The sequence below is a fragment of the Pagrus major genome, chromosome 5 (assembly GCF_040436345.1).
Source record: "Pagrus major chromosome 5, Pma_NU_1.0".
Lineage (NCBI taxonomy): Eukaryota > Metazoa > Chordata > Actinopteri > Spariformes > Sparidae > Pagrus > Pagrus major.
The window spans coordinates 16704681-16721019 of record NC_133219.1 but is presented as its reverse complement, the minus strand read 5'-3'; the positions used below and the strand labels follow the sequence as shown (position 1 = coordinate 16721019).

Sequence of the window (16339 nt, the reverse complement as noted above, 5' to 3'; positions counted from 1 at the left end):
TGACATGAGTTCAGTTTAACATCGTCATCTATCCTGACTTCCTGTTCCTGCAGCTACAATCTGTCCTGTGAGATCGAGCCTCTGTCAGAGTCGGCCAGCAACACGCTCAGAGCCAAGAAGAATGGAGGAATCATGAAACGCTGGAGCGAGTAAGTCGATCTGTACCGAGGTGGAGAATATGCTGTTGAGAGAGAGACAAACATTTTACAACACATAAGCTGTCCACATGTTTTACCACTCACATTATAATCACAACATGGTTTCTCTCCAATATCATGACTGTTTAAAACTCCTCTCCCTGTTATTTTTTCGTGTCCAGCCGGCAGTTGACGGAGGCCGGCTGCAGCAGCGCCCCAGGCTCTCATTCCAAGTCCTTTGACCACTCACACTACAGACCGTATCAAGGGGGCGGTGGGGACAGCGGCGACGCCCTCAGTGTCACATCTGTCAGCTCCAGTGGTTCAGACCTGGAGGATGTGAATGCCAGCTTCCTGTCTGATTCACCGGAGGGACATGAGAGAAAGGTAAGGAGGGAAGACGGGTTACAGGAGTCACTGCTGGTGATTATGCGACAGGATATTTATTGAAATGCTCCACTAATGTTGTCTACTTATCCTGGTAGCTGCGTTTCACAGTTAATCTATGCGGTTAACTATGGCAGCTGACTTCACTTCCAAGCAGGCAATTATACTCTAGTGTTTTATGTTCACCTGTGTGGCTGTTTGCTGATGGCTTCTGTTTTCTTCTCTCTCTTCTAGACGTCGACTCCCTCAGTGAAACTTAGTGTCTCTGCTTTGGGTAGAGAAGCTCCAGCAGCAGATACAACGTCAACGGTAACAAGACTTTTTTGAATTTAATTTTTTATCCTTAGAACGTGATCTTCCTTGTTTATAGATGGCAGTATGACATTGAAGTTAATAATGTTTAACTACAATTATATAAGCTTCTAAGTGCTTCCGGGTCTGTATATTTCTGTAGATGAATATACATAATGTCCCTTTCTCCCAACACTTGAGTTCATCAAGTAGATATTTCGTGTTAGCGAGTCAACAAGCTAATGATGTTAAATGTTAACATAGTAAATAGGGCTGCACGATATCGTAAAATAATCATATCGCTATTATTCTGACAATTATTACGATTGCGGTATGATTCACGATTAGTGGGAATGATCATTTTTGCATCACAATTTTCATTTTCACAGAAAAAACTATATTAAAATCATGATGATGTGATATTTGTTGGAGTCTGTACCAAACAAACATGTTTTCTTACATTTGTAGAACAAGATTTGTAGACCAGGACATCTCTGCAGGCCTACAGTACTTCATTATAATGCTGTTTTTCATTTACCTAAAAACAATTCCAGCCTTTGTGATTTGGATATTGCACTTTGCCGTATTGGGAGTAAACTTAAGCATGTTAAAGTTTTCTTGGTGCTGTTGAAATTATGAGTCACTTAAACAGTTTGGATCGACATGATTTTGATAAAACAGGCAAAAACAGTAAACAGATTTTATTTCTGATTTATAACATAGTAAATTTGAGTTTTGGACATCACTTTTGCACTCTGAAATTTTTTGAGGAAAAATCTTCACTATTTTGTTACATTTTCCAGCCTAAATGATTTATCACTTGAAGAGTTTGCCCCCAGCATTTCAGAGATTAAATTAAGACTGGTAATAAAAAACTGTAGCAGCAGAGGCTGAGATATCCTGACTCTTCATCCATAGTTTGGGTCAAGCTTGAAAAGTACTGGGTTTCATATCCCATTATGCAGCTCCATCTTACATCTCTTTATTAAACCTGGTAAATGCAACCTGGTAAATTGTAAATGGTCCACATCTTTTTAACTCCACACCCAGAGTTTGTGACACACACTTTCTGGGAAAAGTCTACAAGCCCATGCTAAGATAACCCCGATGACATCACTGTGACATCAGCAGGGTTACTGTCACACTCTTGACACAACTACACTTAACTATTCACAGGCTGGCTCGCACTTTTTGTGACAAACTGATCTTGATAATATAAAATTGGTGTAGTACTCCTTTAATACGGACAGATGTCGTTTATGGTTTTAGTTTTGTCATCACCACCTTCTCTGCTCTCCTGTCGTCAGTTCTGGGAGTGTACGTCACTGTCGTCTCTGGACACCTCCGGCACGGGCTCCAGCTCCGGTTCGGCCTCCGGCTCCAGCAGCGCCTCCTCCTCCTCCGTCTCCTGCTCAACCCCGCTATCCGCCTCCCGCTCACACAAACGCTCGGTGTCGGCAGTGTCGAACTACTCGACTCTGTCGCTGCCGCTGTACAATCAGCAGGTAGATGACTGCTGCATCATCAGGGTCAGCCTGGATGTGGAGAACGGCAACATGTACAAGAGCATCCTGGTGAGGGCATTTACTAGATCTTCAGTTCAAAAGAAAATAATTATTTTTTGAACCCTTTGCTGATTTAGTAAAATAATATTTAAGCATAAGCAGGTAAGAAATATGAATGTTATGTCTTATAACATGCTGAACAAACAAAATAAATTTTACACTCAGACTTTGTCTTTGCGTGCTTGACTGTGACAAAGATACAAGGCTTTGATGTTTGTCCCTTGATCCAGGTGACGAGTCAAGACAAGACTCCAGCTGTCATCCGGAAAGCCATGATCAAACACAACCTGGAGCGGGAGAAGACCGAGGAATACGAGCTGATGCAAAAAATCTCTGAGGACAAAGGTAAAAACGAAAAACAAACATTCTGACTGTGATGGTAGATGTGAGATGAAACATCAGAAAAGTGGCCAGATCTTCAATGATATATTTCCTTAATTTTTTGACTTTCCTTATTTTTTTCATTGTCGTAAAAATATTGATTGAGCAAAGGTTTACAAATGACATAAACTGTTGTCAAGTTTTCTAGGATTTTGTCTGCTGTGGGAGCCAGGGAGGAATCCCAATCTGACCAAATATTTCTAATAAGTTTATTAATCAGTTGGATATATCAGCCTACCTAACTCAGAATTTATTTTGGAATCTTGTGCATACAAATTAGTATGTTGCACTTAGTATCTTGTGATCTTTTTAGTATCTAATTCTGTGAATTAAACAAAATAATATGTTGGTGCAGTGGAGTCTCCATACAGATCACCACAGTGATGATGAACTTATGTCTAGAGTTGACCCGAATGCTTCGAAGCTTTGAAGCTTCTACCATTGCCATAGTAATCGGCGTCCAAATCCATTTTGCATGATTTGTTTTTTTCCTTTTTTTAAGAGAAAAGAGATATTGTGTCAGCAGCAACCAAAAAGAGGCCAAAGACTGATAATGAACTTGCAATGGAGCTCGTTAATGGCATCTGATTAGTTTCAAAACCTCCAGGCACGCACATGTGATGCGAGCACACAGCACAGAATCCACAAGGGAGCATTTCTGAATCCCTGAGCCTGTGCACCTGCTCAAAACTAGCTGGCTGGTCAAGTTGACTTTTGAGAATTTGGAGGGAGGGGATGGAATAGACAGTGGCTGATGTCTTCCCCTCGTGCACTCGTCTCTCATTTGACTCATAATTACACTAATAGCAAAGTAAGTGTGTAAGTAAATAAAAATGGCTGCAAGTTTGAGGAAAGTATAGTGTGTGTGTGTGTGTGTGTGTGTGTGTCTTTAAGCCTTTAAGGAAATTCTCACTGAAGCATCGAAGCGTCATAAATGGTATCTGGGACAGCCTGGGTCGTGAAAGAATAAATCATAATGTTCTTTTTCTTTTGATTCATTGGCATTTCTCCCCACAATAAAATATTTGTTCGACTGACTACATGTTGTTTCTTCTCTCTTGTCTCGTTCTGCAGAGCTCCGGATCCCAGACAATGCCAATGTTTTCTATGCCATGAACTCCACTGCCAACTACGACTTTGTGCTAAAGAAACGCGGCTCGGCCCGGCCCGTGCGGGCCAAGAACGTGGCCAGTTCGACGCTGCCTCGCATGAAACAGAAGGGACTGAAGATCGCTAAAGGGATTTTCTGAGGAGAAACGCACCACTTCCTGCCTCCCCTACGACCCCTTAGCCCTCTCTGGTCTCCACTCCTCAGAAGAAACATTTCTGTTCGGATCTGTTGGAGGTGAACTTACCTGAAGTATCCGAGTTTTGCTTTGGACAAAGACTGAGATGCCAGAGGAGATGAGATAAATGACGAAGCAACCTTTCTGTGGATGAGCAGAAAGCAGAGGAGCACCTTAGCACTTAGTAACAGCTGTCGTGTCATCAGGACCCTCCGAGGACGTTAAAAGGCTGAGTCTGTCGCAGGAAACGCCCAGAAAGAGGCTGGGACACGTGTGGGGAAAAGAAACAGCTGTGTTGGTGTCAGGCGTAGCTGCTCTTTCTGAAATTTCTCCTAACCGGTTGTGTCGGCTTGCAGAAGAGCAGATCCATTTTATTTCTTTTTGTTTACAAGTGTTTACATCTTCACATCCCTCGTCAGCTCTTAAAGATTTTTGTTTAAGCCTCTTGGTCACAAGAGGAAATTTGCACCTTCGATAAAACACTTTTTAAAGCCCCAGACTCCCTCAGCAGTCTTCATCCCTGTATTTGACTCTTCAGTCTTCATGCACGCCCCCTCCTGGCATGGAGTGTACATAAACGAACAATACGAAGCCGCAGCGAGTAAACACAGACGTGTGTAACAGCTGGGTGTTCGAATGTTTCTATTTTTTCAGGGAACTTTTGTTGTGAGTGTACCGCCGCCTTTACCGTCTCGACCCGGGGCTCCTGATGTCGACAGTGTTTCTTGGACTGCAGCACTGACCGTTTCGCTCTCCGCTCTCAGATGCTGGGACTCGTTTCAGCATTTTACCACCAGCGACGCTGGCATGGAGGGACCTGAACTCTTCTAACTTCTGAACGCTGCCATGTTACTTAAGAAAAACAACAAAACAAAAAGATCAAGGAGTCTGAATGGAGATGTGGTGTCAAAATCCAGTGGGCACAGCCATGAATCACATGCCAATGTTTTCTTTTTTAATGAATGAATTGTAACCACTACACCCTGAAGGATGTGGCAGTCCTTTGATCGCACTAGAAAACTGAGAGAAGAACAAGAGAGCTGAGAACAAAAAAAAACTGAGTGTATATATCAGTTAACACCGACTGTGCAGTATGTTCTTTTGAAATGGACCATGAGATTTTGTTAATAGACTCATCACGATATCAACACTTTTTTTTATTTTGCTTTGTACATTTTTTGCATCCCTCTGCTCTGATATGGTGCTGCTAATTATCCCTCTGAGGAGGTCGTACGAGCTGCACTTTCTCTATTTCCTGTCCGCCGGCCGCCATGTTGGAAGACAAAAGAAGCCACTATTCTTACCTGCTGAGTGAGATGTTTAGATGGGCTCTCATACACCTAAAAAAGTGTTTGTCTTTGAAACAACATTTTGACCATGTAAGACACTAAACACTTAAAATTATTAAGTGTCTCTTTGAGATGCGATGTATGTTTTTCTTGTGTTCTCAAAATCCTGCAGAACAGAAACTCTTGGATACGATAGGCCTTTTTTTTAAAGAATAAATATTGATAACAAATACTTAAAATAAGCAACAAGATATTCTATCAGACTTCGGTGTTTCTTTCTGGCAAAAAAACAATAATACAAAATTTCCTGGAACAGCAAACCGATAAATTTGTTTAGCCCATAACATTGCATAGGAGGAAGCGACAGTCTGAGGTTTCTCCCAACATGGCGGATCATCCTCCATATCCATCAGTAACCACTTCCCAAATGTGCCATGACAGGCTTGTGTGTTGCAGAGGCACCCGACGAGTCCTGCTGATTTATCCTGCAGGACTTTTTCTTGCGGTGTCGGCTGTGGTTTTACGTGCCAGTGATGACAGCAGAGTCTTTCCTCTGCTGGAGTGTGAAAAAAAAGATGGATTTTGATTATTTCCAGATCTGGAAAATCCAAAATACAGAAAGGTCCTTAAATCAGACTGTAAAACGTGGAGTCTTGAATAGAGTTATCAATGAGGCTGTGCATAGGAGCCCCGATGAACGACGGTGATCCTTCCAAACCGCACATAAGGGAACTTTTCTGTGCTGTCTGTGATCTGTTTTTTAAGGGAAAAATCCAACCTAAAAACACATTATCACTTTTTTTAAACAGGCAGTTTTTGGTGATGTACTTTCCATCTTTGGGGTCCATATTTATTTTATTCTTATGGATACGATTATGAGATCTTTATGATTTTTAAGGGCCTTGCTTTCTGTTATGGATTATGCACAGTTTCTCAGTGCTCACTGCTAAGTTATCTGTTTTGTTCACCGTTAGCTAAGCCCAAAACCCCCTTAGTTACTTTTGCTATACCTTCCCAAAGTCAATAAGAAGCAGGACAGAGGCGCTGGACAGAGGTTGTAAACTATTTAGCCAGAAATGCTTACATTTGCAGCTTCTTTAGAGTGGACAAATGTGTTTCTTACGCCTTTTGCTTTTGTGTATTTTGTTTTGGAAAGCCTAAAAAAGGAACCACACTTAAAACACTTAAAATGCAAAGTTTGAACTACCATACAATATACGTACCATATTTGAACTAGCCTTCTAGGAAATGTAGGAAGTTAACTGATCAGTTGAAAGTGGGTCCACCAAACACACTAAATGACTGAATATCTAAGGTTGGGTTTTTCCTGTTCATATCACTGCAACTAAACACTAGATCGCTTGGATTGCACTGCGACCATGTTTTGCCTTTTTTGTCATTTTCACCTGCATGAAGTTCATAATTCTCTTAATGATCAAATGAATGAAGCGCGCCCCCCCCCCCCCAAAAAAAAAAAAAAAACCCTGCAAAAGCAATATGGTGACAAGCGGCAGGAGGCACGTTGTGGATGTTTGTGCGACTGTGGCGTGAAATCCTTCGCTGTTGAACACTGTGACCTTTGACCCTTCCACTCTGCCCTCTCTGCCTGTTGATCAGCGCGTCATGTTGAGCACTGTGAACTGAAATGATAATGTCTCGTTTCCCCTTAATGGTGTAGTAGTGAACATCCACCCTCCGCTCAGCTTGTTGGCGAGCAGCGGAGGCAACAGGCTTGACCCTACATGTGCCAAAAATAGGAAAGAGAGAAAAAGGTTGCTTTTAACAGATGAGTCCTCTGCCTTTCACAGTGAAATAAAAAATCAAGTTTGTATGTTTACTGTTGTTGCATTTTTCTGGAAAACAAAAAAAAAAAGGGTGAGAACACTATGATGTCTGGACCCATTTCCCTGTGGAGAATTAGACTGTCGTCCAAGAAACTTGAAGCAAAGATATTTGTCTGGAGCTGCAGGTGAAGCTGTTGTAGAAATCCCACTTTCATGAATTTATGCTTCTGTTTTTCACCTTTAAATGTCTTCTTTAATGTCTTTCACAATCAAACAGCTGCCGAATTTGCAAATATTCAAAACTGGAGTATCTCTGCCATCAAAACCAGCAGTTTTTAACCATAAACCAGGTTTTTATTCCAACCAAACTTTTCATCTGAGGTGCAGAATCCCACTCACTTTATTAACCATGTTTCAGGACCAAAACGTTGATAAAGTGAGTACAGGTGGTCAGTGGTGTCATTAGTTTTAGATCCTGCACCCCTCATCGAGATGACAGACCTATTGAAGATAACTGTATATATTTCCTCCCGCTGGTGCTTCACATTTTACACCACCCCCGAGATATTTTTACTGTCTTTTTGGTCAAGTTTTAAAAGATGAAACCACTTCAGAACCACTTCATCTGTGGTGAAAATCCAACACAGCAGTGAAGAGCCTTTGTTTTCCTTCTTTAAAAGTGTTTAGGACCTTCAGTGCACTACAACATCTGGAAAAAAGTGTTTTGGTGTTTTGGTATCTGTTACTTGATGTCACAAATCCATTAATGTGTTAGTCCGCCGATCAATACTTTCTGACTTCACTGGTTCCTGCTACAGACATTTAAAAAAAGCCTCAGTTCCCTCTCTGTAGAGTTTGGTTGGAACAAAAATGTAATTTTATTGGGCCTGTAATTTAAAAACAAGGTCGGTCCTCTCTGTTATTCTGCAGCAGCTCCATCTTGACTTTCAGTCCGTCTTTGTGTTCTCTGCGAACGTAAACATTGTGCACATGAGTAAAACTTTACCTGAATTTCCTGACCCGGCGAGCGTTTTATGTACTGATGAGGTTGATGTTGGACTGGTCTGTGTGTCGTTGTAGCCCGTGTTGACAATGACGTACCCTTTTGTGATTTGACCTGATTCTGTGCGAGTTTGAACAAAAAGGCTGCGTTTACAAGAAAAAAAAAAACTGGAAACCAGCTGGTGTGGTATGTCTGTGTGTTTTTTTTTGTTTTTTTATGTTTTTTTATTTTTATTTCTTATTTTGTTTTGTTCCCCTGAACTGTGCTCGGGTGCCATTTTCCATTTTAACAAAAGGATTTCAGAACTTTTTCTAACTGCAGTCTATTCTTTGTTTTACTTTTCCTACTTTTCCCCAGAACACAAACCCATGTAGAATACAGAACTGTCCTTGATTATGTCTTTGTTTATTTATTGATTTGTATATAGAGATTTTGTTTTGCATTGTACATTCTCTCCTTTCTTGGTTATAGATTAATATATTCATGTATATACGAATAAACATTAAGTTTATAAAAGTGAAAGGACTCTTTTTGTCTTTATTATTGCATCCTTTGTGTGAAGATTAAGGAACAGACATGGTGATCCGCTTCTGCAGAATCTCTGCATGACATAACTGAAGCAAATTGTACAGTAGCATAACACAGAATTTCAATCTCGGGCTGAAAATGATCAGAAGATCAGAGCTAAAATGATAATGGATACAGTACAGTACACGGGAATTTTGCATCAAGTTAGGATTTATTCCTCCAGACGGAATTTGATGTTCAATTCAATATACAAAGTGACATAAATGCACAGCTATTATGATATGCTGCATTTCCAGAGTAAAATCTCAGCACATCATAAAATAAAGTAAGTAGTGTAATGCAAATCAGTATGTAAGCAAGTATATAAATGTATGAATAAACTTCAAAAAGGTTTAATTACACAATAACATGGAACCAAAAATGGACAAGAAATAAACATTTCATATTATAGAATTAATTATACATGCAACCCATAAATAGTTTTTTTTTTAAAAGAAACCCGTGAAATGTAATTAAATGTAACTTCTCTTCAGAAGGAGTTTAAAGTCATATCTGATGGAGATTGATAAGACGTCATCTCTCAGCGACTGGACGTTCTTGTCGGTCGCGCCTGCGCAGTAGCACAGAGCTTTGTTATTGCATTTCAGTATGGCGCTTAGCAAGACGTTTGGACAAAAACCGGTCAAATTTCAGCTTGAGGAGGATGGAGACTTTTACATGATCGGATCGGAGGTTAGTGTTTCACCTCTTTAACAAACTCTTGTGTTAACGATTCACGCATCTGGCAGAAATGTGTCGTTTAACCTAGCAGCCGGTCCGCTGGCAGCTAGCTAGCTAGCTTACCATGCTAGCAGAGAGGTAGGACAGCGCACGAAGACTCATTCATTTATTGTATATTTATTAATTGTTAATGCAGCTGAAAACAGCCTAAAATATCACGTCATTCACCTTTAAGTGGGTGTAACGGAAATACGTTTGTTTTGAAAGCGTTTGTCCTTCTCACCCATTTTTCTTCGTCTGAGCTAGCTAACGCTAATCAATTAGCTAGCTAACGTTATGAGTGTTTATCCGGCGCTAACGTTCAGCAAACCAAAGCTGGTTTATTCGGTGTTTATATGAGTTACATTAACATTTGGTATATTAAAATTGTAAAAATCATACATGCGAGCAATTGTTCTAGTATATTGGTACGTGACAATGGCTCCCCCTAGGAACTGTAACAGTACATGTTGGCTGTAAGGTTACTTGCACAATAAATAAATGTGTATGTTATACCAGACTCTTCAGTCCATAGTATTTAATCTAGGGTCACAATATTTCGATAGCCGTGATAGCAGAGAGTTGAGTGTATAGGTACTCAAAAACAACAGTTATCAAAATATGTGACTTTATGTAAATACTACAGGTGTGCCTTGTTTCGTAACAGCTATTATACTCACTTCATTTAGTGAGCATTAGTAAAAAAAAAAATTGAAATTTCTAATCTTTTGGGTTAATGGTACTAACCATGTGTAATTTGTGCGATGGTTTAATTATAAGCATACACAGCTTCTCTCTCACTGACATGAACCTACTGCATTTGTACCTAAAGGGTTATTATGTAGTTTTGGGGAAGACATTTTAATCACAAGAGAAAAGGCTTCATTGCCTAAATAAAGATATCATGACTGAATAAACAAACTGACCTTAAAGGACAACACAATTTCATACTGTTTTACTTTGTTTATAACTAGTGGACCCTGTCACCTTTTCTAGCTTCAAACATCCTATTTTCCTCTGATAACAGCTTGTTTATTCAATAACTTAAGATGTGGATTTATTGTGATATAGATTATCCTAAGATGTTGTACAGAACTGTAACTCATGATTATTATCATTCTAGATGAAACTGCCAATAGTTGTCTTGATTAATCAATTATTTCTGGGACATGACATGCCATAAATCCAAATTCCAAAGACATTCACTTTACTCTGATACGTAGACACATTCACTAAAGTGGAACCAGCAAAAAAAAGACAGACTGTAATGATTACTTTATTATCATCAAGAATCTACATTTAACCAAAGTGTTCTGCCTTCATGATTCCTGACTCTCTGTTTGTTTCTCCGTCTGTTTGTGTGTGTGTGTGTGTGTGTGTGTGTGTGTGTGTGTGTGTGTGTGTGTGTGTGTGTGTGTGTGTGTGTGTTCAGGTGGGAAACTACCTCCGTATGTTCAGAGGCTCCCTGTATAAAAGATACCCATCATTATGGAGAAAACTGGCATCAGTAGAAGAACGAAAGAAAATAGTGGAGTCATCACACGGTCAGTAGAGTGCAGTCTAAACACATCTACAACTGGGTGGGGTTGTTATCTCTTTCTTCTAGTATGAGCAGCTGTTTGTACTTAGAAATTCAAGAGTATAAACTTAAATAGAACAAATTAAGTTACATCTGTCAATTCAATAATATGGAAACTAAGAGAGTATTAACCCTAGAACTATTAAGTATTAAGTAAACTAACTACAGTTAAAATAATAGTTCTATAAATGTGATATTCATCTTTTTTCATTATGCTAAACTACTGGTACAGTTCTATTAAAGAAATAAAAAAAGGAATGAGCTCTAAACATAATGTAAGCAGCTTGTGAAGTCTGTATTGATTTGACTCATCGTTCTTGTCATTCAGATCACGGCTACACTCAGCTGGCCACCAGTGTGACCCTGCTGAAGGCCTCGGAGGTCGAGGAGATCCTTGAAGGAAACGATGAGAAGTACAAAGCTGTCTCCATCAGCACTGAGCCCCCCGCCTACCTCAGGTACCTCAACTACTGTCAAGTGATACCCATTGTCTGTAAAAATGTGGACATTGCTAATTTGGAAGATATCCTCTTTTAGTTATTACATTACTGTCCTTCTTAACCTATTAGAGAAGAATAAAACCTACAATACTGATGTATACGTTGTTGTTTTGTATGATTTTCACACATCTTTATGTGTTGTTCTGTCACCAGGGAACAGAAGGCGAAGAGGAACAGTCAGTGGGTTCCTACGCTGCCCAACAGCTCTCACCACCTGGACGCGGTGCCCTGCTCCACCACCATCAACCGCAGCCGACTGGGCCGCGATAAGAAGAGGACCTTCCCACTGTGGTGAGCAACAGGATCCTGCACAGGGACTGTGCCTGAAATTGTCACTCACTCACTCACTATTCCCTATATTACAAACACTCAGTACTTTAATCTCCAGAGAGCTGAGGATTTGGGACCCTTCTGAACCATCGTTATTTTGTGTTAATGTTGCCGCATAACTGTGATTTTATTTTTAGATTTTTAGCAAAAACACTTTTTTGTTGGGTTGTTATGTTTCACACGTAGAATTTGGATGCTTGGATGAAATGGCATGAAGTAAATAAAGCATACTAGGTAGCAGAGATTGAGTGATCTGGACACAGCCAGGGACTGTTGGGACATCAGGGAGCAGTTCATTCTGTTTATTACTCTGCTACCATCGTGTCTGTTGGAATGAACTCTTTACTCTTTCAAACAACGAATTAAATTAAATTAAATAAACATTTCCTGATACAGCTGGTAATGGTACTGATTCACATTGATCGAGTGCAGTGTATAATTATAGCTAAGTTTTGACCCTGTGTGTTTGTCTTGGCCAGCTTTGACGACCACGATCCAGCAGTGATCCACGAGAACGCCACTCAGTCTGAAGTTCTGGTTCCAATCCGTCTGGACATGGAGATCGAGGGACAGAAGCTCAGAGACGCTTTCACTTGGAATATGAATGGTAACGCCCCATCATCACTTCCTCACGTCTCTGTTAAGTATGGTGTCAAAGCAAAGACTCCATGGCACTGAAAAGAGTATCTCAGTGTATCAGTATTAAAAGAAATTCTCCTCCTTCTGAAATGTTCAGAGAAGCTGATGACGCCTGAGATGTTCGCTGAGATCCTTTGTGACGACCTGGACCTCAGCCCGCTGGCCTTCGTCCCTGCCATCGCCTCCGCCATCCGACAGCAGATCGAGTCTTATCCCACAGACAGCATCCTGGAGGATCAGGCGGACCAGAGGGTCATCATCAAGGTGACACTCTACACTGCCAACAACTTTCACTGAGAGTTTTTTAAAACTCAAAGTGTTCTTCAGAGTAAGACTAGTAGTCAATATGAGCGATTCATCAACTGTCGTTTGTCCTGTTTTAGTTGAACATCCACGTTGGGAACATCTCCCTGGTGGACCAGTTTGAGTGGGATATGTCTGAGAGGGAGAACTCTCCTGAGAAGTTTGCCCTGAAGCTTTGCTCTGAGCTCGGCCTTGGCGGGGAGTTTGTCACCACCATCGCCTACAGCATCCGCGGTCAGCTGAGCTGGCACCAGCGGACATACGCCTTCAGGTACTGTCTCACCAACACGCAGAATATGTGTGATTGAAACACATTTTGTATCCTGGCTACATTTTTTGAATATATATATATATATATATATATATATATATATATATATATATGTACACTCTCATATGTGTATAGTTGGACAACTATGAAAGCCATTATGATTTGTATTGTAGTATTTTATTGTTTTTAGATGGACATCTTCTTACAAGTTATTGATGACCTTTAGAAAGATTGTGTAGTCCGATTTCTCCGTGCAACAACTCTCTTGTTGTTGTGAGGCAAATTTTCCAACACAAATCCAAAAGAAGAATTTGACCTTTTGCTGGTTTTGAAATGTTTTCAAAGACTTGCTTAAACAGAGGGGAAATGTGTTTTGTTGTATATGCTGTTGCTATAGTGATGTGGCTGTGAAATTTGACCTCTCTCTCTTGTCAGGATGCTGAAACCTGTCACTGTATTTCACTTTCTAATCGTAAACCAGCCAATCTATCTTCCCTGATGTGTTTTTACATTATGTCCAGACTGAAGTTGAACGAGGTTAAAGTAAGGTCTTGTTTGGTTTTTGCTGCTCTGATGTTTCTTCTGTGGGTGAAATATGGCCGACAGTCTGCTGTCTGAGTTTCCCAGGATGTGAAGTTATGAAATATTTCAAAACCCAGACAGCAGCTGTGATCTCTATCACAGTTAGACATCTGGTGTGGAAGAAATATTTTATTTTCCTGCTCATTTCATGATGATTAATGAGCCTCATGGTGGTGTCGAAACAAACTTTGTTTAAATGTTCATATATTAGTTGATGGTATAACTTGAATCTAAAGCCAGAATGTCCTCAAGGCGACAGTCACATGCATAAGGTTAGGGTCAGATCCGTTGTTTTACCTCCGCTTCTCACGCTTGTTTTCTCACTTTTCATTTATGTTTCCATTGAGTTGTTGTGTTTCCTAAAATATCAGCAAAGTCTGGAATGTGGTTTTCTTTCATGATCCTGTCTGTTCTCACGCTGCTTATCCAGGCCATCGAATAACATGATAAATGTTTAAATACACGCCATAATATTTAGTTATTGTAACAGAAACAATGTCAGGTGTCCGTCTTTGAAGCTTCAAGTACAATTTGCATGTTTTAGGATTCGCTTAAGCTTCAGCAGAAAAGTGACCCCGTGCTTCACATCGATTAGAAAACATCCGATCTGAGTCACATGACAGCAAAAAAACACAATGAAGTTTGAGGCTGCAGAAGAAAAAAGTCAGTGAGTACTGCAGTAAAGTAAATCCAGTCAGACTGAAGTGTTTTTGTTCCTATTTTTGGTGTTTTGCAGTGAGAACCCGCTGCCCACAGTGGAGATAGCCATTAGAAACACAGGTGATGCTGACCAGTGGTGCCCCCTGCTGGAGACGCTGACAGACGCGGAGATGGAGAAGAAGATCAGAGATCAGGACAGAAACACAAGGTCAGTGTTGGTTTGTTCAGTAGACCGCCGTGATCGAGCCAGCTGCTCTTTGGTAGTAACAGTTCTGTTCTGTTCAGATTCCCTGAGTCTGAGATGACATCTTCAAATGTTTTGTTTTGTTTTGTCCAACAAGCAGTTCAAATGATAATATGTTAACTGTGCTAGAGGAATAAGGAAACCATAAAATATTCACTTTTGAGAGGCTGGAACTAAATAATATTGGCATTCTTTCTTAAAAAATAACTCAAAGTAATAAATCAGTTATCATAGTAGCTGCAGATTAATTTCCTGTCAATCAACTAATCTATTAATCGACTAATCATTGCAGCTGTCGTCACTATTCTGCTTGTATTTAGTACCAAACTACATGGCTCTTTCTAGGAAAATTTCCAGGAAATTATGGACCCATAAAATAAAGCAATATCGGTTATTCATTTACCTGATCAACAGGAACTTTAAACAAACCAATTTTGAAAATACAGATTACCCATGTAAGCGGTTTATCGAAGCTATAATATTTTCTGATATGACAAGACAAAGGAGCATTTTTGCCAATTTTTGAGGTGTTGACTGTTCCTGTTTGCTCTACAGGCGAATGAGGCGACTGGCCAACACAGCACCTGCATGGTAGACCAAGCTGCATCAGCGCCCCCTACAGGAACGGTGCTCATCTGATTGAGGAGATCGCTTTGCAACATCAGCAACGAAGACGTCCTGAAGTCCCTCCATCAAGCGCTGGATGTCGCTCCTCCTCCACCGGGTTCTCAGTCAGCTGTTCACCGTGTTTATTTTTATTATTAATGTTTATTTTATGTTATGTTTGGCAAGCCCCCCCCCCACGGTAGAAAATGTCCCTCCATCGTGTTTCCCCTGCGACCCTCTGTGTGGAGAAGCTGCTCTCTCACTTTGACCACTGACTCTCGTTACCTAACCACAGAGGGAGAAGAAACCACACAACCAGGCTCAGATAATATATTGTTATGTTGTATTTGTTGTCTTTTTGTACATTTTAATAATTCTTACAAAATAAAAAAAAAAAGTGAAAGAGCTTGATTTCCTGTCTGGTGATATTGTGCATTATTTAAAAATGTTATAAGTTTGTCTGCCATAGCTAAGATTAGACTGATGTATGAGTCTGCTATTATTGTTTTGACTGATCAGCTGTTTTTTTGTACGAGCAATCGTTTGTATTTCAAAACTGTGATTTGAAAGAGTGCAATGTTGAAATCTCTCTCTTTTAATTACCACCTTTATAATTAACAGTGTCTTAACATGCCGAAGCAGCAGATAGTTTAAAGGTCATCTTGGCTGTCACCTGGTGAACATTTACACTTGATGTTAGACCAGTCAGTATCATTTTTTAATGTTACTGTTTTTTAATATTTTGTAGCCATGCCAGCGGTATCAACCACTCTTGAACGGATTGCTGTGAAATTTTCTAGAGACGTTTATGGTCTCCTCAGGATACATTTAAATGACTGGTGATCCTCTGACTTTTTCTCTAGCACCACCATCAGGTCAAAGCTTCATTTTGCCCAATGGATCGGGGCAAAACTAACGACATCCCATTAGTCTCTGCTCCACTTAAGTTGTGAGCAAATTAACAGATGTTAGCATGATAACAGATGGTGGACATGATAAGCATTCTACCTGCTAAACATCAGCATTTAGCCAATTTCCTTACAAAACACTTGTTCTCGTGTCTAAATAAACACTCTTGGCGAAAGCTGGACTCATTACTATATGGAAGCCCATTTCCACCATCAGTTATAAATTATTCCCATGGTAAATTGTAATTACGATTTTATTTATTAAAATAAAGTCATGATTATGAGATTAAAACCAAAATCTATCATA

At 40.1% G+C, this 16339-nt stretch overlaps 2 protein-coding genes across 6 annotated transcripts in view; both read left to right on the top strand.

Moving 5' to 3' along the window:
- LOC140995923 (ral guanine nucleotide dissociation stimulator-like) overlaps positions 1–8645 on the top strand; it is a 55696-nt gene extending 47051 nt beyond the window's left edge. For 4 of the 5 annotated variants that reach the window (XM_073466088.1, XM_073466085.1, XM_073466084.1 and 1 more), the window contains exons 13-18: positions 54–149; positions 320–524; positions 759–833; positions 2123–2389; positions 2611–2725; positions 3836–8645. In XM_073466088.1, coding sequence (XP_073322189.1) covers positions 54–149; positions 320–524; positions 759–833; positions 2123–2389; positions 2611–2725; positions 3836–4011 — 934 coding nt within the window. In that variant the 3' untranslated portion in view covers positions 4012–8645. Of the gene's footprint in view, positions 1–53; positions 150–319; positions 525–758; positions 834–1283; positions 2071–2122; positions 2390–2610; positions 2726–3835 lie in introns of those variants that run through there. The other variant, XM_073466089.1, reaches the window with a different exon arrangement.
- A 625-nt stretch (positions 8646–9270) lies between these two features.
- Positions 9271–15535, top strand: smarcb1a (SWI/SNF related BAF chromatin remodeling complex subunit B1a). The gene is made up of 9 exons (XM_073467311.1): positions 9271–9383; positions 10843–10954; positions 11318–11447; positions 11643–11780; positions 12299–12426; positions 12556–12722; positions 12842–13032; positions 14351–14482; positions 15074–15535. The coding sequence occupies exons 1-9, from the start codon at positions 9300–9302 to the stop codon at positions 15111–15113; spliced, it is 1122 nt and encodes a 373-aa protein (XP_073323412.1). The 5' UTR covers positions 9271–9299; the 3' UTR covers positions 15114–15535.
- Positions 15536–16339: the final 804 nt, after the last annotated feature.